This window comes from Odontomachus brunneus, unplaced genomic scaffold (genome assembly GCF_010583005.1).
Source record: "Odontomachus brunneus isolate Ranch 3 - 2012 unplaced genomic scaffold, Obru_v1 Obru_scaffold_060, whole genome shotgun sequence".
In the NCBI taxonomy this organism is placed as follows: Eukaryota; Metazoa; Arthropoda; class Insecta; order Hymenoptera; family Formicidae; genus Odontomachus; species Odontomachus brunneus.
The window spans coordinates 1,230,032-1,252,987 of NW_022639510.1; the positions used below are offsets into that span (position 1 = coordinate 1,230,032).

A 22,956-nucleotide genomic window follows, 5' to 3' on the forward strand; every position below is an offset into this window, starting at 1 on the left:
CCGCAATATTAGCACGATCTTTGGGAACGGGGTCACCTCTATCCTGCGACTCCCCCACGGTGTAAAACTTCACGTGGGGATTTCGGGTTCAGTCGAAAGACGTTGGGAGGCACCCTTGTCCTTCGCCTCGCCAGCGTCGGGTCGTACGTATCTCGGGCTCGACCTAGTCGACGCCCGCAAGGTTCTGGCCCCATTCCTGCCCACCCATCTATCTAGCCACCTACCTACCCTCGTGCTCGCTTCCCTTCATGTGCCCCCAGACATTCAGCTGAACCTGACGGGCGTTATTGATCCGGCTGGTGACGCCGAGCGCGAGTACGCCAACGGGGCCACGCGACGTGCTTCGGAGATACAGGGCCGAACTTGACGAGCTTATTTCCGTCTGGAAATGATATTTTTAGAAAGTAGAAGTTATACGTGTTTCCGTAGCTAACTAAAGGATTGTTGTAGCGCATAATTTTTTTTATATTTTCCCAGTAAGCACCAACTGATGGTAACATTATATTAATGTTATAATTTCTCATTCAACAATGCAACTTACACAACATTCGTGTTATATTGTATTTACATTGTTGAGTCGAAAATTATAACACTGATGTTATGTTATTGATAGTATTTACTGGATCATATTTTAATTAATTTCTAAAGGGACGTTACCAGCTAGCTCTTAATAACTTGTAAAGCTTGCCAAGAGAGCTTGCGTTAATTACCAATGCGCAAAGAAGAGAAATGATATGAAATATCATATTCTCAATATATTCATATTTATATTAGTCATATTGGGAAGAAATTATGCGGAACGCGCTGCGCACTCGCTAGAATTAAAATAACGAAGAGAGAGAGAGAAAGAGAGAGAGAGAGAGAAATCGCGAGGCTTTTAAAGTCCTTAACATGTTACCAATAAATATCATGTTACTACTAAAGTTTTTTTACATGTGCATATTTTGCATGAACACAAAGAATGATACGAAAAGAGAATCCATATAGTTCATATTCTATAATCCGTATTATAAGCTCTATATCCTACTTGCGAGAGAGAAAGAGAGAGATCAATACACGGTCTACCTCTTAAATAAAGAAAAAAAAATATTAAAAACGGCCTGGGACGAAAGGTGCCGGCTTGAAGCCGGAGTTTTCCAAAAAGAAAAAATAACGGAAAAAAAGAAGACCACACGTTAAATACTATTAACGACTACATACTTAAATTGTACACGGAAAAGACTATACATCGCTTATATTTTACAATTTGAATGACAAGCTGTTTAGCGTGTGCGAGGAGAAGAGATCAATATATGGTCTACTCTCTGTGTCAAAAAGAGCAAAACAGAAAGAAGAGGCATGAATGCAAAAGTCGAAGACGGTTCATAGAGCCGAAGGCCTCGGCTCCGAGATTTGGAGCTTTTTTCTCCGTTCGTTAGTCAGCGGCGCGACTACGACGGGATGAACGGAAGGATACCAAGGCGACGATAGTGTGGCCCAGGAAAGGGGACGGAAATTTTCTTTCGGAAGTGGAATCAGGATGTGCTAGCGCCGGTACTGGAGGCGGCGCGCCTCCAGGCGCGCCTGCCTGGTACCGTTTCTGGCGAACGATCCAACGCGACGGTATCGCGCAGCATCGGCCCGCGTCGACGAGGCAGCGCGGAGCTCCGGGGGAGTGTCGGCGGCCAGTGTGATATCGCCACTTGGCTGATACGGAATAACCGCTGGCGTTCGTGGTCGGACGGATGGCGGCGGTCGGGCGAGGACGTGCGGTTTCCCTCCGCGTCATGCATTGCAAAACGTAAGTCCGCGCCAGAAGGAGCAAACTTTTTCGGCTTCCTGTGGCCGTCGTGACGTCGCGACTCGGATACTAGGGATCATTTATGTGTCAGGACTGCGTGGATATTTAAAATCCTGGAGCGGCTCTTTACTTGGAGCCGTTCTGGAAGAGATAGCTGCGGGAACCTCGCGAGAGTTGTTGTTTCCGGCTATTCGCTGCGAACATCTGCAAATCGAGTCGCGATTTTAGGCCGAGTCGTGGCGGGCGATGTTCATCGGATGGCAGTGAGGAAGGTGAACTTACCTATCAGTAGGGCTCGTCCATGCCTTGGGATCGATGCGAGGTGAGCTTAGGGTCGTATCGTCCTCTTTGCAAAGTTAACGCGTGTTTCTCTCTATCTAGTGAGCACACCAACTATCAGTAACTTAACATTAATGCCACCATTTCCCATTCAATAATATAAATGTAACGCGTTATGTGCCCACATAGCACCGAGTCAATGTTATTATTGCTAAATTGTTGCTATGATATCTCAGTAAATTAAATTTTGGTATGGGAACATAATGTTGTAGCGATTTTCTCGAGCAGCACGGTAATATTGCTAGGAGGTTAGCTTAAGATGGTGAATTATATTTTAATAGGTATTGAAATGGTATTAATTTAACCACGAGACAATCTTGAATTAACCAAGAAAACCTTATATTAATGTCCAGGTTTAAAGCTTATTAAAAATCTTGGAAAGTATACACCACTTTAATTTTCACGGTAACATCGCTACCATCTTTAGCAACGTAATTAAAAGCTTCTCAAGTTTAATGTTAGTATAATATTTTTGTGTTGGGATAATAATTACATCCCAGATAGCATAAACTTTTAAGGGACGTTGTGTCCAGGAAGCATCCTGAGGATGTCCTCTGGACGTTGTTGGAACATTCCTTAGAGATCTGTGCTGTCTAGAATGTTAAGTGGAAAATTACAACATTGATGTGATGTTACTGTTAATTGGTGTTTACTGTGTACGGATTAATTGGACTGATCGCATTTCAGTCACGACTCCAAAACGATGCTCGATATTGAAGATTACCTTTTGGTAGGACAGGATCCGGTCAAAATGAGTGCAGATCTACGCCGAGGAAGCCGTATCCATTTTAGTCACTGTGACTTGAAATTGGATGCGAATTTCTTCGATTTCAATTGATTGAATCTTTCGCGCGAGTTTCGATAATCGAGGCCTTTCAGATGGCTATCAGTGGGATGACGTTAGTTGCGTGTGGTACTACGATCGATACGCGAGATTGTCGCGCAATTGTCCCGTTCGTAAATATAACGTGCGTTTTTGGCGCGAATGGCGGTCCCCAAAAGCTGCGATTGACGTTGCTCGGGTTCGATATCCTAATCGATGTCACTTCCAAGGTATTATCTCGATCAGATCAATGCTGGCTGGCTGTGATGAGTTCCTCGTCGAAGACAGATTATCCGCAGATGGAGGTATAATAACGCACAGCTGGACGCAAGCTTAGAACGACTAACCTCTATAAATAATTTCTCTTTTTGTCTGTTGAGATCTGTTTTCTATTGCTGAACTGGCTGCACTAGTTCTCTCTCATCTTCCACCAATTTTGATCTGTATATCTGTCTCTCTTTAAGCTCCGAAAGTGTACATTAATTCAGCAATAGAAAACAGATCTTTGGAAGCTGCCGTGATAAACGATTGAATTTTAACCTATAAATTATTGCTGATTGTGAATGAAATCGGGAATAAGATTTATATAGGACACAAGGAATAGTTAATTAAGAATAGGAAGAACAAAGGAGGATTAACACGTTTGGAAAAATAGAAATATCACGCTATTTCATCTCTACAGGAGAGGCTGAAGATACTGTCGCTAAACCTGCAAAAAAAGTAATTTTCATTTTTATTGCTGACATCTTCGCACATCTCGAAGATTCCATTCATTTTTCAGGCTCGGCCAGCTGCTTCGTCTAATTGAGGAACAATCGATTGCGGGTGTTGGAAATTTTAGATGTAGTCAGTTGTATATGTCAGTATGAGAGCGAGTAATTCTCGGATTAGAAGACTGAGACAATTAAGATAATTTGCTAATTGATTTTGCATGGAACAGGAAATTTCTTACGTTGGTAAGATTTATATGAAAGGCACAATTTGAAATTCTTTGAATAATTTAAATCGCAATTTCTCAACTCTAGTATCTAAGAGGCAAAATCGGTCTGTTTTTAGGTAGCAGAAGCTCTTAAAGATGTCTTAAAAAAACTAAAAAACTAAATAAGAAAAAATAGAACATTTTTAAACGTCTTTTAAAAATTTCTGAGTTGTTGCATACAGATTGTTTACTTGGCAACTGTCTGTTGTTGTTGGGGGAATTAACAGATCCTATTAATTGATTTTATACAAAGCAAACAATTTCATAAGATTTATATGAATGATATAATTCGAGATTCTTTAAAAGATTTAATCATTTTTAATTTCTTAATTTTCTCTTCTCTTTGGTATCTTGGAGAAGCAAGATCTGACTGTTTCCAGGTAGCAGAAGCTTCTAAAAAATTAAAAATGCTCAAATAAAACTTGAAAAACTGGGACGTTTTTTAGATATCTTTAAACGTCTTTTGGAAATTTCTGTACCCAGATAGCCAAACCTGCGTGAACAGATTTCGAGCAGAGTTTGCTATCAACTTTTGATGGCAAATAGATAACAAATTTGACGCAGGATCTATTATATCAAATCTTGCTGCCAAATTTCCGCCAGTTATGCGGCAGAGCTTGTTGTCGGATAATTGCTGCAGATTTGCAGTAAAAGCCGCGCAGAGCTTGTAGCGATTTGACGGCAGATTGGCAGCAAAAACCGCGCAGACCTTGCTGTGCTGTAAGCTTTGCGCGGTTTTTGCTGTAAATTTGGCACCAATTGTCCGACAGCAAGATCTGTCGCCAAAACCGTAGCCTAATGTAGACAGATGGCTATGGTTTTGCTGTGGGTTTGCTGCCAATCTACGCGCAGTCTGCGCTCAATTTGCTTACTGGATACTTGTTACATACAAATCGTTTACTCGACAACTGTTTTGTTGCGTTTTAGCCTAGAAGGCCAAGAGTCAAGTCTAAAGTAACGAGATTTAAGTGTCTCTAGCAAATTTTCTGAACGACATTAGAAAGAAAATGATGTCCAGGATCCTTTTTTTAGAAATTCGTGTTGTCCAGCACGATACGTAATTACCAAAGCGGGCTCGAGACGTCCACGTATATGTTTCCGTAATCGCCATATGCCGTAATCGCCATATGCCATCGATGTAATCACACGCGGAAATACGTAGCTTCGTGCACGACGTTCGTTATACCTCGCGTTGCGCCACGGCGCGAAATATGAGAGAAGTTCGATACGGCGGAATTAAACACGCGCACGAGCCTCCCTCCCGTCGTCGCGTCTCCACCGCGCGCATGCACACCCGCTCTCGACACGGTGACACACATTCTCTCGGGCTTTCGGATTCATCGATCTCTCGAATTCTCGTCCCTCGACTGCCCTACGATCCCTTCGTTGTCTCCCGCCTCTCGCTCTTTGCGCGCGATTTTTACTCTCCCGGCTTATAGGAAATTACATTTAACGCTAACTTGCTGAATTTTCCGCGAAATGATATGAAAGCTGATTGGCGCCTTGTTATCGGTAATGCCATTGAACGAATCAATTCTGCACCCTCGAGGACGGTTGCGCGGTAATTTAATTAATTAGAGCTATTCAGCGTTAATCAACTGCAACTTTCGCGATTGAATTCGCAGGTGGAATAAATAATAAGCGGGAGAATGGTGCAATCATGATTCAACTTGGAAACGATCCTGAGGAAGATTCAGCAGCTCGGCTGTCCTGTATATACCGTATACAACGGTGACACAGCTCGTATATAGATACAAATCACTATCATGGATATACAGAAGAAATTTCTGTGCCCCCGACTGGTGGATTACCTCGCCATTGTAGGGGCCAGAGTGCCCTCTGCCTCTCGTCAGCCCGTCCAGGTAGAATATTTTGGGCTTAGTCAAAATTAATGCTTACAAATTATATATGTTCAAAAATAATATATGTATGGAATGCTGGAGTTATATATCAGAGATAACAATAAGTATTTTAAAACATGGAACATTTAAAAGAGAGAAAGAATCTATGAAGTTAAAATACATTTAAAAGTTTATGGAGATTTTAATTTATAATAAAAGTTGAATATCTCTCAAAGATAATATATTAAAAGAGAATATTATTTATGTACCACACAGCTCAAGTAAATACTGATAAGAGTAAAGTCCTTATTCTATAAATTTTCTTTTATCAATAAAATAATTATAATAATTATAAACTCCAATCAGAAGGATTATAAGTCATATTTAAAGGCTCTTCTATCGATAAAAGAAAGTTCGAAAGAAGAATCTAGTAGAGTCTTGTATTATATACTTGATTACTTATAATAATTATATTCTTTATAATAATTGCAATATGTTATTTAAATTTATTTGTTAGGTCCCAGAGTTGTTACGCAGATATCCAGTGGAGGACCACAAGGACTTTCCCCTGCCTCTGGATATGGTGTACTTCTGCCAACCGGAAGGTTGCAGCAGCGTGGGACCAAAACGCACGGCCTTACGAGAGGCAACATCCTTTACTTTCACTCTCACCGACAAAGATTCAGGTGCTTATCTATTCTTAGATTATGTTCGTGCAATTGCCAAATTCGATGCAGCGCGACAGTTATGGTCTGATCGTAGGGAAAACTCGTTATGGGATCTGCGTGAATTTCTACCGACCTATGGAAAGAGCGGGTCTCGCAGCTGGCGCGGGCATCTCGCTCAAGAGAGAGAAGTACAACACCACGTTCCGAAGAGAGAGTTGGAGGAAGAGCATGGAGAGAAGCACGGATTCTGCATTTTCTAGGTGAAATGGCTTATAGTTATTTGCAAGATTGAAATCTTTTTGGAAATCGCTGGGTCGTGCGTTTTAAGTGACTCTGACGATTCGCGTGTTCCGTTTGTATGATTGTATCTCTAGCTGTTTGTTATAGCGACTATAGGAGCAGTGCAGTGGGTCCTAGTGACTCTGACAGAGATTGCTCCAGCAGCAGAAGAGACTCAGACACCCCGCAGGTCCCTCACGCCCCGAGATTGGATATCATCGCGCCGAGCGGAGACAGCGAGAGCGGCGGCAGTCATTCTCCGTCGCCGCGAGCGTCTCGAAGACGTCAGGTTGGTATTATTAACTTTATCGATTAATAACTAAACGTCAACGCTCCACATAGTTCTTATCTTGTCACGATCTCTTATTATAAATAATATAATATTTTTGCAGAGAGTTCGCAATCACTCCTTGACTTCGTTGTGCATTATTTCGCATCATCCGTTTTTCTCGATGTTCCGGGAATGCCTTTTCGTTTTGAAAAAGATTATTGACGCGTGCAACGAAAGCTTCTCACCACAGAAGGTAGGAGCTTCTCGGCAAACCAACAGGTACGTCCACATTTGGTTAAATCTCTTGATATCGACAACTTGAGAAAGTAATTGTTTTAGTAATTAGACGAACGAATTTCGTTGCAGGGACACGGTGTGGAGTGTACTGACGGGCCAGGCTTTGGAAGGCACGCCGTCTATCGTACTTCACGACGTACGCGAGATAGAGACGTGGATACTGCGTCTGCTCAGCAGTCCTGTGCCGGTCCCGGCAAAGACGCGCGTCGAGGTCGAGATAATTTCGTCAAGTATGCAACCACCATTATGCTTCGCTCTGCCGGACCACACTAGATTTTCTCTGGTTGATTTCCCTTTGCATCTTCCATTGGAGCTTCTCGGCGTTGATATATGTCTAAAAGTTCTCACGCTAATCTTGCTGGAGAACAAGGTAATTTTTTAATTAATTTTTAACATCTGAGAGTTCGTTCATAATGAAAAAATACTCATTGAATTTTTACCTTCTTGGACTTCTAAATTCGATTTTAAAAATGAATATGTCCTTGCTGGATTTAGTTTCTTGTTGATTGGTGCTGCACCTTAATGAATTTTTACTTTTTCAGAGAGAAAAATTTTTTGAAAAAGTGAACTGAAGTAATCACGAAAGACGCGATATTAATTTCGTGAATTTCTTCTCAAACATTTCTTTATATCACGAAAACTTCAAGTGCTAAATTAATATACCTTTTTCAGATTGTTCTTCAATCCCGAGATTACAATGCTCTGTCTATGTCGGTTATGGCGTTCGTTACGATGATTTATCCTTTGGAGTATATGTTCCCGGCGATACCATTGCTACCAACGTGCATGAGCTGTGCGGAGCAGTTGCTGCTCGCGCCGACGCCCTTCGTGATCGGAATACCCGCTTCTTTTCTGTTGTATAAAAAGAATTTTAAAATGCCTGACGACATTTGGCTGGTGGACCTAGATAGCAATAAAATCACGGCGCCCAGTGGTGTAAACGACAGTTTGCCGCCGTTGCCGGAACCGGAGGGTACCATTCTAAAGAATCATCTGAAACAGGTAATACGTCATCAGCTTTTCTATTGATGTAACTCGTAAACTCTCGTAACTATCGTAAATGATGACAAATGAAACGTATTTAATGACTCGTTATCCTCACTGCAGGCAATGCAACTGATGGATCAAGTTGGCTCTAGTGTAAATATTTTACTAATTCAGTCCGCTTGTGATATTTAATCTTTGTTTCGTAGTTAGTGGCATGCATCATCTGTCGTACGTAAAATCGAATCGATCGTAAACCCATCGTACCGACACGCATTCACGTTGAAACACTAAAAGTAGAATCACGGCGAACAGGAAGAAAGATTCATAGTTCTCCTTTTTGTTGAAACCTGGAGGGTAGCCAACATTCAAGTAGATATTCACACAGTTCAACATCATACGTGATATTTATTTGATTGCTTTACTCGTAGATCGATGATCTAGTGGAAGTAGTGAATTTTTTAACGCGTTGCAACGAATGATCATTACGAATTCAGCTTTGTTAATTACTTGACGAATTTCTAGGCTATGGCGAGTATGTCGGGCCCTCCTCTACCTTCGCAAGACATCACGCCGCGTCTCTCTTTTCAGCCGCCGAGTAGAAGAGAAAGCGCGGTATCTCATCATACGAACTTAACGTACGTCTTTCAACACTTCTCCCACATCTTTATCAATCCGCACGATCGTGTGTAAAGAAATCTTCTACTCTATAGTGTAGCTCCTACCAAGCATAGACCGAGCATCGATCAGTGCGCACATATTCAACACAGCCCGTTGAATTCGCCGGGCATGAGTACGTCGAGTCCAATTCGTCGGCCGTCGACGTCGCAGTCAATCGGGCCCGGAAGCGGGCCGTATCCGCCGAAGACCGCGATCGGGCAAAATTCAACGGCGCCCTTCAATCCTTTCATCTACGGGAACGACGTGGATTCGGTGGATATCGCCACGCGGGTAGCTATGGTGCGCTTCTTTAACTCGCAAAATCTGCTGGCCAACTTCACTGAGCACACGAGGACCCTGAGGCTGTACCCCAGGCCGGTGGTGGCCTTCCAGATCAATTCGTTTCTTCGCTCGCGACCCCGGGCGAGCAGTTTCCTGAATAAATTCGCGCGCACGCAGGCGGTCGAGTTCCTGGCGGAGTGGTCGCTCACACCGAGCAACGTGGCCTTCCTCCGGGTGCAGACGGGGGTATTTGATCCGACGCAGATTGGCGACAAGCCGCGCTGGTACGCGAGCAATCTCGAGCCGATCTACTTTCCTGTCTGGGACTCCGGTAGCTCGCTGGCGAACGCTCTGAAAGCGATGAAAGAGCTCGAAAGTCAGCCTACGGACGAGAGCGGTTCTGATTCCGAGGGCGCCGAGAGCACGAGCTCTTCTTACTCTTCTTTGAGCGACTTTGTCTCCGAGATGGCCTCATCCGATCTGTCGCCGGGTAAGTGTTTTGGAACGACGATGTGGAAGTAGAATTCTCGCGAATGAACGAAATTTACGCATGTTGAGAGTGAATAATAAAACAAATGTCGAATTGGGGCACGGAATATGTTATTGATGTAGCCGAAGTTAAACTATCGTGAAAACATCTTGCTGTCGCAAAATTTATATGATCTGTATGATCTATATGATCAATAATTATATTTTTATTTAAATGTTGCGGACTGCACTAACGTATTATCTTTGTAGAGATGATTGAATTCGATTTTTCTCCGCAGGTTATAATTGTCCGCAAATAAGTCAACCCCAACAAATGTCGCTCTCGGTGGATCCGAAAAACGTTTACAATCCTCCGAGTTCCTTGCAATATCCGGGAGTGGAGGAGGACTCGCCGGCACGGCCTGAGAGCCCACCGAGTACTTCTTCTAGTCACAGCGATCTCAGTAGCCCGAGCTTTAACAGGGATTCCGAGCTCGAATTAAATCCGAAAATTCATGAGGGTTCACAGTCCACTAACGTAAGTGTTCAAATTTTTCTCCACCATATACTTTCTTTCTCGTCTTTTTCTCCCTGTGCACCACTTTCTAAATAATACTTTCACGTACGATGGGTACTTTATATATGACGAGAAACTCGATAAGCCACATTCTATGGATTTCCCAGTAGAGCAATTTTGAACTTAGAAAGATAACCACTTATCATATCTCCTAGGAATGTCATTAAATTTACTTAGAAAGATCATATATATCGATCACATTCATTCAGCTCCCTTTGTGAAGCAAGAATTTGTCTATTCTTTCCTCTTGTGAAGCAAGAACTTGTCTGTTCTTCCTCGAAACAATAAAATTTATCAACTTTCATTTCACGACATATCACCCTATTTTTATTCGAGCATTATTGGGAAAATTTTTCTTTTATTTTTTGTATCCATTCATCCGACATTTGGAAATTTAAAATAACATTTAGTTCTCTCTTCCAATTTTCTTCCACAATCAGAGACAAAAATCCGCATCTAGACGCAGAGACATAATCAGTAGATTTCTAATATTTCTGAGTCGAAATTTCTAGATCTAATATTTCTAGATTCACACAATAAAGGTGACATATGCATAAGCGCAATGCCCATGAAATATCTACATTCATAACAATATTTACTTTCATAACAATGTTAACAATGCGTGAAGCTCGACGTAAACGATTCATTTGTGTACGCTAACGGATTACTTGATCATAGGATAAAGAGGAGGGTGGTAGCTTTGAGTCAGACTCCGCGTCGACAATAACACCGCGCACAATCCTGAGCGCACAAAGTTCGGTAGGACAGTTTGGGATAAACGTGGGATCTTTAGGCACTCCTTCGCTCAACGACGTTGAACGTCCTGCGACCCCTCACAGGACCTCGCGTGTCAGTAGATATGTCACTCCTGTGAGTCATCTCCACATTACCTTTAACTCTATTGTCCCGCGTAATTGTCGACCACTTTTGTCCTCGATGTCATTCGAGCAAATGCATGATAGATGGGATATCGAAACTTGTGGAAGTATGTGGAATGTACGACTTTGCCATTTCTTCTTCTTCTTCTTCTTCTTCCTCCTCCTCTTATGTATCTCTTAAGAATATTGTTTGAGGAGAATGTTAGCTTCTCGCTCTTAATTTGCATTTTATGTCAACGTTGTTGGCATCATTTTTATATTTATTTCGATACCGTTCACGTGTCATAATCAAAGCTCATTGTTTGAATTTATTGCACGCTCATTGTTTAAAACATGATCATGATGATCCCTGTTCACATCCCAGTACTTAATGTGGCTATCTAATTGTGAATTCCAATTATCTCCACAGTTTGATCTTCAGTTCGTATATCACATCACTTTTTCTCAGCATGAAAGATAAATAAGTTAGATTTACTATAATGCACCTGTCTTTTTTCTGTTTTAACTTTTCAAGATACGTAATTGCACATTGATGCTCGTGAAATATAACATATTACTTTCATGCAAATGCGATTTACACGATTTTACACGAACACATGTTTATGAAATTATAATATGCTATTCTGATTACTGTGAGTTGAATTACAGAAAAGTACGATTCTCTTTGTAGAAATAATTTGTTTTGTTCCTTTTCTTTTTTTAATACCTACCTTGTCTAATCACGTTAAACATGATGTCTACCGTTGAAGCATGAGTAACTCTTTCTTTCTATACTTTAAACTTTGAAATACAACTATCACGCCAGTGTTATGTTGATTAATGTATAACATTTCAGAGAGAAAGCATTCGAGGATCTTTTCTACTATATCCTCGCATGCCTTGCAAATTTGTCCGTGATATATAATCTGTATCACCTAACTTTTTTATTACATTACGTGCTGGGGATTTATTAATAATGTGACATTTTTCCAGAAATTATATAAATTACTATTGATAGAAATAAACGTTTTGTCATGCGGGAATAGATAAGATCCAAGCATCTTCTTGTTCTTCGACACGTTTCCTCAGGGAGATGAGGAAAGCAGTTATAAATAATTGCGTATATTTTTCTAGATACCACCTACTGGACCAGGTCTACAACGCCAGCCGAGCGTCGGGAACGTCCTGGCAAGAGGCTCCAGCTTCAGCACCACCGGTGGTCCTCTGCTACCGCGACAGATCAGCACCGCTGCCACTGAGCATCATCCTGAAGGAGCGCAGCTACAGCGTCAAGCGTCAGCGGGAATAATTGCGCAGAAACCGAACGACGGCACGGTGCAACGGCAGAACAGCGGGGGCAGCAACTCAAGCACCGGAAACGGTGTGCTCAGACAAGGTTCTCAGGGATCTTTGTTCGAGCAGATCGCTAGCCAGGCGAAAGATTTAGTACGCGAGACCACCAGACAGAGCAGCCAAGACGGGCTCCTTGCGCAAATGGACAAGGTATTGCGCAAGAAGATTCTCTTTTAAAAGCTGTTTCTATCAGGATTGTATTTTCATCTGAGAATCCTCAATTAAGAAGAAAGAAAATTTACGAAACTTAGATGAACCATTTCTGGAGCTAGCTTTATATGTAAACATTAGTGACAGATTGTAATCTTTAGAGGAGATATAAAAAAATATATACATATAATATATAAAATAATATAAAATAATTAATTGTTAGACATTTTAGCATTAGGAAGTTATATACAATTATTTAATAGCACATATTTGTTCGTCAAGTTCACTGTTTTTTCAGCTCAAGCATCAGGCAAAAGAAAAGATAACAGAGGCTGGCGAGGATAGTCTATTCGCACCGTTGGAGCAGGTACGCGTCTATTATTCTATGCAACAACTTATAATAACTATAACGAAATATTTATTTAATTTTTATGTTTCCATTTATTTTAGTTAACACAACAAACTAAGAAAGCCATGGGCGAGGCCAGCAAATCGGTGCAAGAAGCGTCGAAAACTGCGCTAGAGGCAAGCAAAACCGCAGCGGGCGTCAGTAAAAATACACTAGACGATTTGACATACGTCGGTAAGAGTACACTGGGAGACTTAACAAAAAGTGCCAAAGAAGTCGCTACAAAAAAGGGCTTGCTCAAGGTAGAATGAATGCATTTCTAACAGAAAAAGTATCTTTAGCGAATTTTATTAAACAAATAATATACACTTTTAAATGCTTTGGAGTATAACGTAAAAATGTCTTGCTTCCAATTTATATCTAACCGAATTCGTTGTGTTTAGAGTCTTGGCGAAACGCAACAATCACCAGTGCACACGCCACCGTCTCCTAATATGACGCAGCGAAAGGATTCGATCAGTAATCAGTTGGTCGCATCAGACACACGTGGTGGTGTCGGACGAGATTTTTTCAGCAATATCAGTAGCGATTTAAACGGTTTCGCCGCGCAGACGAGCAGTATGTTCAGCGATTTATTTGGTGCGTGCTAATTTTTCTGTTATGTAATATTGCAACATATAAAATATCCAAAATTATGAATTATAAAATTATGTCTAATTTTCAGGTAGTAAAAATAATTCCAATAGGAGTAGCAGCTTCTTCCCGCAGAATCAGAAATCGAAGGAAAAAACTCAGATTCTAGGGCCATTCCCTAAAGGTATGTACGAGACCGATACCTCTGATTAATATATTGAAACTGAAAAAAAGTGATACCACTGTAATATATTATAGGAAAAACGGGGTTGGTGGAACGTTCCTCATTGATAAAACATTCCTCGCATAAAGTTAATCAAGAAGATGCGCAAAGAATACAAAATGCCGAACGTTCCAGTACAAACAGCGACAATCAAGCTTTCTTGAACGATGTAAGTACTTACTAAAATTATGCTTTCAAAGTGTTGTGGGGCATTGAGCATTGCTATTATAAAATAACGATCTTATATGTTGATGTTATATTCATCTTCTAATGAATCTTTTAGGTGGTGACACAAGTGTTGGCAGGAGAAGGCGTCGGCTGGCTCAAACTGAACAGACTGAAGAAGCTAATGGAGGATGAAAATTATCGAGATTTGGTCGTGACGAAGTTGAATAAAGGTCTCAATAGAAAGATTAGTCCGGACGACCACATTGATGATGTGGTAAGCTCTGAGTATATCATAATTTGACATAAATTATTTGGTACATTACATACATTTGCGTTCACTTGTCATTTCCACGTGCTTATATCTATTGATTAGTGCTGTTTGTTTAATGTAATTATGTTTTGCGTGCCTGCATTTGCTTTCCTTTTCATAGGCTATACCGAAACCCGTGTACAAGGGAATGTTAAAGTGCCTTCAAGCAGTTACGTATGGTCTTGCGCATACGTATAATAATTTCGGGCTAGGCGGAATGGCTTCTGTCTTCCAACTGATGGAAATTGCTCATACGCATTACTGGAGCAAAGATCTATCCGAAGGTGGTTTCGATAGCTCATTGATGTCGCAGGTACGAGCATTTTGAACATTTTTGACGTATATTGTTCGCAATTGCGCGTCATCGTGATATAATTTATAAAGTTTTTTATTCTTTTCTATATATTTATTCCACATTTTATATACGTAACATCGTGCGATTATAATTAAAGAAAGAGTTTCTTTCGCAGGCATCTAGCCCATTCGGCAGTAGAGAGAATTTAAAATCCCCACAATCTCCAAATCAGCCAGACTTCACGGATACTACGCAAAAATTGGGTGTGTATTTTAAAGATCTATTATGTTTTTTTGATCAATTTAGTCAAGCAACTTAGTTTAAGATAGATAAATATATACAAAATGTCTAACAACTCATAACACATCCGTTGTACGCAAGTAGAACTCATAAAAACTGAGAACACAAAATTCTCTACAATTTTGCAAATACTTATGTAAAATTTTGAATTATATATTAATTAAAAAGGATTAGTGAATGATCACGTATGATATGAGTAGATGAACTATGATGGTGACGTTTGCTGTTGTGTGCTTTTACATTAAGTCAAATTGAACAAAAAACCCGATGAAAAATTTTTCATGCAAAATTTTGTATGAAATTTGTCCATACATAATTATGTATAATTATATATAATCATATAAAATTATATATAATTATACACAATTATGTATAATTACATATAAATTTATGCGTAATTATGTAAAATTATATATGAATTTATATATATAATTATACATAATTATATATAATTATATATAATTATATATATAAGTAGAATGTATGAACATAAATGGATAAATTTGATGCATAATAATATATAATTATATATAATTATATATAATTTTATATAATTTTATATAATTTTATATAATTATATATGAAAAATTTTTCATTGGAAAGTCCTCTACTATTTTGCAAATGCCTATGTAGATTTTTAGTTATTAATTAAAAAAGATTGCACTCTCGCGTATAATTGTGCATTAATTTTCTTTTAATTAATAATCAAAAGTCTATGTAGTTATATACAAAATGGTAGAGAACTTTTTGGTTCAGTCATCCTGTATAATTTAATACTAAATCTACTGATAACTTATGTATACCTATTTACGTTTATACATATATTTCTTAAAAGAAAAGAAATAAGAATAAAGATAAATATTAAAAAATTGATCATATTATATATTATAAGAAAAGTCGTGAAGTTATATGATGATATAATAATGTTGAAAGAGAGAAAGAGAGAGAGAGACTGTATGAATTTTTAAACAAAATTTTAAAATTGTCATTTGATCGGACTTGGTAGGTTTAATGTTAAATAGATATTAGCAACATTTGTAATTAATGCTTGTATTAATTAATGTTTCTGCGTACATTAGATCTGCCGCAAGTGCATTTGGATATGCCGCACATACAAGCACCAGCAACAGGAGATACAAGCCAATCGACAACGGACATGTTTCTAGACATGTTCACGAAGAAAGGGAAATTTCTGAGCAAGCTCACTTCGTTTGATTCCGAGGTAGAACAACAGAATATTCGTACTTATACAGTGCTGTATTCGTCGTTTGTATCGAATTATTCGGAAGTACCTCAAATACGAAATGAGTTTCAAGTTGGCCAGTAGTCCACAGTACATGGGTATCGCGATATAATACTCCACAGGCGCTATTATTAAAGAACACGGTAAAAATATACATGCCTCCCCCCGTCCTGAGATAGACGAGAAGTAGTTCGCTCTCAGTGTGTAACACTATAACGGCTTAATAAGCTCCTTCTTCTTCTTCTTCGTCTTCTTTAACGTTCCTTGTAAAGCTAGTAATGAAAGAAACTCTACGACTGAATGTTCGCGTTCTATTATAACGTGCAATGCACACGTGTCATGTGTTTTTTAGAGTGGGCGGGGTGGTGGAACGGGGAGCAGCGAAGCTTTATCCACAGACGGAGGTAGCATTATCACTAATCCTGCTTTTCGGCAAGCGCACCAAGCTTCTTTCCGAAGCACTGTGTCTGATAGCGAGGTCGAGCAAGGCAATGTAAATTATCTACTGAATTAGTTTATTATACTTATATAGTTATTACCTCGTAGAGCAAAACTCCAGTAGCATCGTTCATTCCTATCGAGCTAACCGGCGAATAGCTTAGTCCGAGATAGCTTAGTGCGAGATTATAACTGAACGATCACGACGTGAAACTTGTCGAAACGTACGCGTGAGTGTGTGCTAGCAAGCTCTTGATGATTGTCTCCAAGCTCGAGCACTCGAATGCCTAAATATGTGCACTTTAGGAATAGTCCTTCGTCCTTTCGACACGCCAGCAGTTCTGATGTGCAGTATCGACTTAATGTGAGAGGCGCTTTCCATAATTCTGAACGCTCGAACGGCACCGATGCTTTCTCATCCATCAGACAGGTCACACGCCAAATGGACGCTGATAAAATCGCCTAGAGAATTCGTTATCGAAGGGTAACAGCGATATGCATCATGGTACAATTGAGAAAAAATCAAACTTGCGATGCGCGTCGTCTGTGGTAAAGACAGGTTCTTTGTGTCGTCTTCCGTCGTGCGAATCTGAATCTGAAGTTACCCTTTGACCTTAGAGAAACGACATTATATCGTGCGCAATTAGCTGTGCGAATGAATTTTTAGTTCGTTGAATTGCCTTATATCGCTACAATCTCGACGGACGTCGATAGAAGATGTACTTTTATAAACATCATTATATTGCTTCATTGAGAAATCTTCATAGAATCTTCTTAATATTTTCATTATCTCTCGAGAGAACGCTATTAACTTCGCTCTTGTGCGTTTTTATGATTCTAGTTTCCTCGGCAAGGTAAACAGCGCTCCGGCAGCGTTTGGTCCAGCAAGTCGTCTTTGAGCACCGGATTCCGATACCACGGTGGAAGTTTAATACCCACCACAACGCAACCGAGTCCGGAAGCCGCGAGAACGTATCTCTTCGAAGGTATCGCACTTTTCTTAATCGAAAATCGCCAATGATATTGTCTTAATTGTTGATAAAATGACACACAGACTGATAATTTCCAATCACCATGATTTCAGGTCTGCTGGGGAAGGAGAGATCCCCTCTGTGGGACCAAATGCAATTCTGGGAGGATGCCTTCTTAGACGCCGTCTCGCAGGAGCGCGACATGATGGGCATGGATCAAGGACCTGGGGAAATGATGGAAAGGTGAGAGGCTCCCGACTATTTCAACAATCTAAAATAAGAGCCTCCTTGCGTTAACATATTGAGGACTGGAGACGTTAATCGACGTCTTTAATACTTTAAGCCTTGAAAACAGGATTTGTGTCTTTAGGAAGATGAAAACCATAAATTCTATGTGATATCTTCTCATGAGGGATAATATTTTAATGAATATTATATTAAAACTGGTATATTCGTTAATTGTATATATTTCAATTTCACGGATAAAATATTATAACTATATGATCCGCAATATGTTAATTTAGATTGCAACGCATTGGACAAAAATATGCAACATTGTTATTAAAAATATATATATGTGACAGATATAAGAGTTTGAGCGAAAGCGAGAGACGACGGTTAGAGCACGACGAGGACAGACTTCTGTGCACTCTGCTGCACAATCTTACCGCTATCTTGGTGATGCTGAACGTCGACAAGAACGAACTGAAGCGGAAAGTGCGAAGGTTACTAGGCAAAAGTCACATCGGCCTCATCTACAGTCATGAATTGAATCAACTGCTCGATCAAATCAATAATCTCGTAAGTGACTACCACAGCCAGGAAGTGTCAAGCATGACGCGATCAACACTCTCCTTCGATTTTTCAGCACGGAAACGACATCGATTTGAAGCCCCTGACGTCACGACAAATGCATCGACAGTCGTTTACCGTGCATTCCGGGGTCGACGCCGAGGGTGATCTACGGTTCCTCGAGGTCCGCCACGACGGTCTCGTGCTGAGATCAGTGAATGGCGTGATAGTCGAACGCTGGTGGTACGAGCGCGTAGTCAATATGACATATAGTCCGAAGAATAAAGTCTTATGCTTATGGAGGAGAAGCGGCGGCGACACCGAGTTACATAAATATTATACAAAGAAGGTATATATTTCTAAAAAAAATGAAAAAAGTTTAAATGAAAGAAGGAATCAACGAGATAGAAGAATCAACTTGTCGATGATCGTAGAAATGACTTAAACAGAAGGCATATTTTAAATTATTTAAATTATAATTACTTTTATTATATCAGTTTTATTATTATCAGTTTGAATCAGTCAAAAAGTTTGTTTCAATTTTTTAGTCAAATTTAATTTCAATTTGGCATTTAATGAGAACAAATTGGAAACAATCGAACCGAATTTTTATACTGAGCCAATATATACGCATTGATGCTAAATTATTAATTTGGCGAAATCTGGGATCTTTATGAGTGGTAGATATTTGCTGCTAGTTGCAAAATATGGTTATAACGTAACGATTGTTGTTTGCAGTGCAAAGATCTGTACTATTGCATAAAAGATGCTATGGAGAAAGCCGCGGCTCGCGGGCGAGGCGCGAATGTGGGCATTGAACTCGGTGGTGAATTCCCGGTGCAGGACATGCGAACAGGCGAGGGCGGGCTTCTACAAGTTTGCATGGAAGGCGTCGGTCTACTCTTCGCGAATAGCAAGGTATGACTCACACTCGCGAGAGCACACTTTACGCTGTAATGATGCAGGAAGACTGAGAGTTTGACTCTCACAGGATTGCGCAAATTTATCTATCTCTTTCTCTCTCTCTATATATATATATATATATATTTCTACATTCTACGTTCAATTGTTTGTGTCATGTTGGATCGCATTTGACACTATATACATATATATATATTAGGAACTTTAATTTGACGATTATCACCTTTCGTTATCTCCGATCATACTACGTTTCGATTATACAATATCATATTCTTTTGGGCAATGCTATCGTTTACTTTATCGACATTGATGCGACATTATAATAATATATTTATTTCAGTGATTGAACATATGTTAGGAAATATGTTATTTTACCACAAGAGCTATGGGTCCGTTTGTAAAGATATCCTTCGTCTCGGCTCAACGATCGCGATGACGGTCCGAGGTAGAATTACAGTAGTCTCGAAACTCATCTAACATTGCTCGACGTTGAATAGATACTTGAGTAGGGTATAAAATTGTGTAAAAGGGGAAAAGCGAGCTGAAAGTGCAAAAGTAGCAGCGTTGAATCGAATGAGATAGGGAATTCAGTTGTCGCTCACAATCACTATATACGTCTTTTTGCCATTCATACTCTCTCGATCATTAAATATTTTCAGTGTCTTTTTCATTATTGCATTGATGCAAGGACCACTCAATATTATCTCCCACTGCTAGCCACTATGATCTGCTTAATCGATTTGTATCTATACGTGATTCACCGCGTTATTGTGCGTCCACAATAGGACAAGTCGAGCTGGTTTGACCGATGAATATCCAAGTAGTATTCAAAATCATCAGAAAGGCGGTTCACACAATAATTACTGTAAAATACACGAGGAGACAGCTCGCAAGGATTTGTACATGTACTCATAACGACACAAATCTGACACTAAAAGAGAGAAACTGGAAAAAATCAAAGAATCGAAACGAACGTCATCGGCATAAACGCGTCACACGTACATGACACCTCCAGCGGGAAAAATAGTCGTTCTACTCGTCGTTAAGCATTTCTTAAATCGAGAGCTCGAATCGACCTTTAATTATAGTTGTTCTCATAACGTACGAGACAGGGCACTTTATATATACGCCTCCGATTATATATATATATATCCTCTCGGTTATTTTATTGGACAATATTATGTTCAAGCGTTATATAATCAATGTTTTCTTGCATGGAAGCTCGATGTGCAGTTGCAGACTCTTTTATCTGTATTATATAATTATATATTACATTTATCATTATATATATTTATATATATATATACACATCTATATATATATATATATATATATAGGAAATAAGGTATAGGGCGATATATATATACAGACTATCTTTTGAACACTCTACTCCTATATCTTATCATTTGTATTTGAATGTTGGATGCCATTATATTTTTTCCATAAGTCTAACAACTTTTTTATCTGTCGTGATTATATACGCGAGGAAAGTCTATTCGTTGTGGCTCGAGATGATAAAAAGAAAAGAGAAAAAAAAAACAGTAAAAAAGAAGAAAGAAATGAGGAGATAACGCAGCAAAAAAAATCCGCGCAACCATACACAAATCGCTGTTTTTGTCCTGCTAACACCGCGACGATAAACGTTCGCGGATCTCTCATTATTGACGGAATCTCGCGCGAATGACGAAATGCCCGCGAGATATTACCGCACGGAATTCGGACTCGTCGATCTCGGATATCGGATGATAGACTTTTCTCAGCTTGGGGAACTTTTGAGATGGTCCTTGAACAATGAAACCTTGCTGTTTTTAACGGTTGGCTATGACGATAGGTATATTATATAAATAGCTGTAATATCATCGTGTAACACAGCTCTATCTCTCTCTTTCTATATATATATCTAATTGAGTGGATTACTATTATTACCAAAGGTTTTAATTTTGTTTTTCTGTTTTCTGTTCTTGTCCTGTCCATCGACATTGCCCCGGCTGGGCAAACAGGATTTCGAGGTATCAATCAATATAAATCACTGTTTGTTATATAAATTCAGTATTGACTATATACTCAATGTTGGCCGTGTTCCGGAGATGCTTATTTATTTTTACCATTACTTTTGGCCGTTATTATATTATATACTATATTACCTATATATTTACTTATACATTCTTAAATTGCATTCGAATTCACTGATCTGCTCTGTCTATCTTTACTGTTTTTCCTACGATCGATCGGTGTTAGTTGTAATATATACATATATATATATATTATATGTCTCCGTACGATATATCGTAAAGCTAAAACCTCTCAGGTATCTTCAGTAATGAACAATATGCAGAACAGTGTTTGTCGCATATCGAAAGTCCGACAACGTACCTATATATATATCGTTTAGATGAGATATTTGTAAGTAGTGTTTAGTGCAACTTGTAGAGCGATGTTCGATGCACACAATGCAACTATATATATATCTATATAGCCTATCACTCATACATGAAAGTCCGTACACAGTCATTACGTCACGATCATTACAGCTTTCACACCGTAACACACCGTGTCTTTCAGTCACGATATAAGATATAGTATAATCGGAAGATTACAAAATTTTTTTAAAGTCTATAGAATCTTATGTCATTATTGTCTTTGTTCGACACGATCGTAACGATTGATGCTATATGGATTTCATCGAGAATCGAGGAATTAGAAGTATCGAAATATCCTGGTCTCTGTAGAGTTTCCAGATACACGGTACTCCATATATGACGAATCCTTTGCTTCTCCTTTGATTTCGATTTGAATGAGAAAAAAGCAAAACGTAGATCGCAAGCAACGTAATGCGTAAGAGTTGATCTATGCTCGCGAAGGCAAGCTGCAGAAAACGAGTTTTGTTCATGGCTTGCGAGAGCCACTTTGCGCAGAATTTCGGAGTGCGGCCGTAAATCTATGCATTAGCGATATCTCACCCGTAGTATCTTAATTATTCTTTATGTATTTATATCGTAGTCGACCAAAATCGGGAGCTGTCATACTTAGTCGACACTTAGCCGGATATTAAATGAAACTAATGAACGTAGTGTGAAGATCATTGTCAAACATTATGAACAATCGAATGTTCAAATCAGTCATGCAACGAGGATCTAATGTAGAATTTTGCCGACGATTTCGTGAATCATACAAAAATCAACTGTTCACTAAGAAACCCGCTGTATTTTTTGGGGTATTTAAACGAGATGCATCTCCGCTTATTCACATACGAATTGACACTTATGAGAAGTAATTCTCTATCTCTCTATCTCTCTCTCTCTCTCTCTCTTTCTATGATTCGTCATTCTTTAATTGAATCTCCGAGGAGCACACGGAACGACAGAATTGAGCAGAGCTACCCGATTTTCATATGGTCGTGATACACATCGCTCTCCGAATCTACCAGACACACTGCTAGTTATGTAGTAGAGCAATGGTTTCTCGTGCTGTATAGAGTGATGTCCAAACATATATTTACGTTTGAGGACTCTCCGAGATCGTCGTGAAAACCATGTCTCGCGAGCCTCACGTATATTTAACCTTCGCCACAATATTATACACTTCTATGGCATGGCACTGCTACATAATGTTTCTTGTTTACCGACACATACCTTCCTCTCTTGCCCACCCAGACAATGACATTTGTTATCGCCACTGCCCCTTGCCCCCCCCCCCCCCCCCCCC

The 22,956-nt window shown here is 39.6% G+C and overlaps 1 protein-coding gene and 1 long non-coding RNA gene across 18 annotated transcripts in view; one reads left to right on the top strand and one right to left on the bottom strand.

Moving 5' to 3' along the window:
- Positions 1 to 1,606: 1,606 nt before the first annotated feature.
- The window catches only part of LOC116846104 (MAP kinase-activating death domain protein), a 26,738-nt gene continuing 5,388 nt past the window's right edge, over positions 1,607 to 22,956 (top strand). For 4 of the 17 annotated variants that reach the window (XM_032819531.1, XM_032819541.1, XM_032819540.1 and 1 more), the window contains exons 1-29: positions 1,608 to 1,780; positions 5,547 to 5,783; positions 6,280 to 6,448; positions 6,525 to 6,690; positions 6,818 to 6,998; positions 7,102 to 7,259; positions 7,347 to 7,647; positions 7,950 to 8,279; positions 8,385 to 8,417; positions 8,787 to 8,899; positions 8,975 to 9,693; positions 9,971 to 10,209; positions 10,927 to 11,118; positions 12,240 to 12,608; positions 12,907 to 12,975; positions 13,059 to 13,259; positions 13,401 to 13,596; positions 13,682 to 13,774; positions 13,849 to 13,982; positions 14,097 to 14,255; positions 14,413 to 14,604; positions 14,762 to 14,849; positions 15,966 to 16,108; positions 16,482 to 16,622; positions 17,409 to 17,553; positions 17,652 to 17,781; positions 18,123 to 18,339; positions 18,407 to 18,679; positions 19,069 to 19,248. In XM_032819531.1, the coding sequence (XP_032675422.1) occupies positions 5,688 to 5,783; positions 6,280 to 6,448; positions 6,525 to 6,690; positions 6,818 to 6,998; positions 7,102 to 7,259; positions 7,347 to 7,647; positions 7,950 to 8,279; positions 8,385 to 8,417; positions 8,787 to 8,899; positions 8,975 to 9,693; positions 9,971 to 10,209; positions 10,927 to 11,118; positions 12,240 to 12,608; positions 12,907 to 12,975; positions 13,059 to 13,259; positions 13,401 to 13,596; positions 13,682 to 13,774; positions 13,849 to 13,982; positions 14,097 to 14,255; positions 14,413 to 14,604; positions 14,762 to 14,849; positions 15,966 to 16,108; positions 16,482 to 16,622; positions 17,409 to 17,553; positions 17,652 to 17,781; positions 18,123 to 18,339; positions 18,407 to 18,679; positions 19,069 to 19,248 (5,427 nt within the window). In that variant the 5' untranslated portion in view covers positions 1,608 to 1,780; positions 5,547 to 5,687. Of the gene's footprint in view, positions 1,781 to 1,962; positions 2,103 to 2,897; positions 3,248 to 3,300; positions 3,899 to 5,546; positions 5,784 to 6,279; positions 6,449 to 6,524; positions 6,691 to 6,817; positions 6,999 to 7,101; positions 7,260 to 7,346; positions 7,648 to 7,949; positions 8,280 to 8,384; positions 8,418 to 8,786; positions 8,900 to 8,974; positions 9,694 to 9,970; positions 10,210 to 10,926; positions 11,119 to 12,239; positions 12,609 to 12,906; positions 12,976 to 13,058; positions 13,260 to 13,400; positions 13,597 to 13,681; positions 13,775 to 13,848; positions 13,983 to 14,096; positions 14,256 to 14,412; positions 14,605 to 14,761; positions 14,850 to 15,965; positions 16,109 to 16,481; positions 16,623 to 17,408; positions 17,554 to 17,651; positions 17,782 to 18,122; positions 18,340 to 18,406; positions 18,680 to 19,068; positions 19,249 to 21,251; positions 21,261 to 22,956 lie in introns of those variants that run through there. The other 13 variants (XM_032819536.1, XM_032819538.1, XM_032819537.1 and 10 more) reach the window with 11 other exon arrangements.
- On the bottom strand, positions 7,499 to 8,070 carry LOC116846109. Its single transcript, XR_004378398.1, has 3 exons — positions 7,941 to 8,070; positions 7,718 to 7,795; positions 7,499 to 7,635 (listed from the first exon to the last, which is right to left on the bottom strand). It is a non-coding gene; the product is annotated as an uncharacterized LOC116846109 (long non-coding RNA).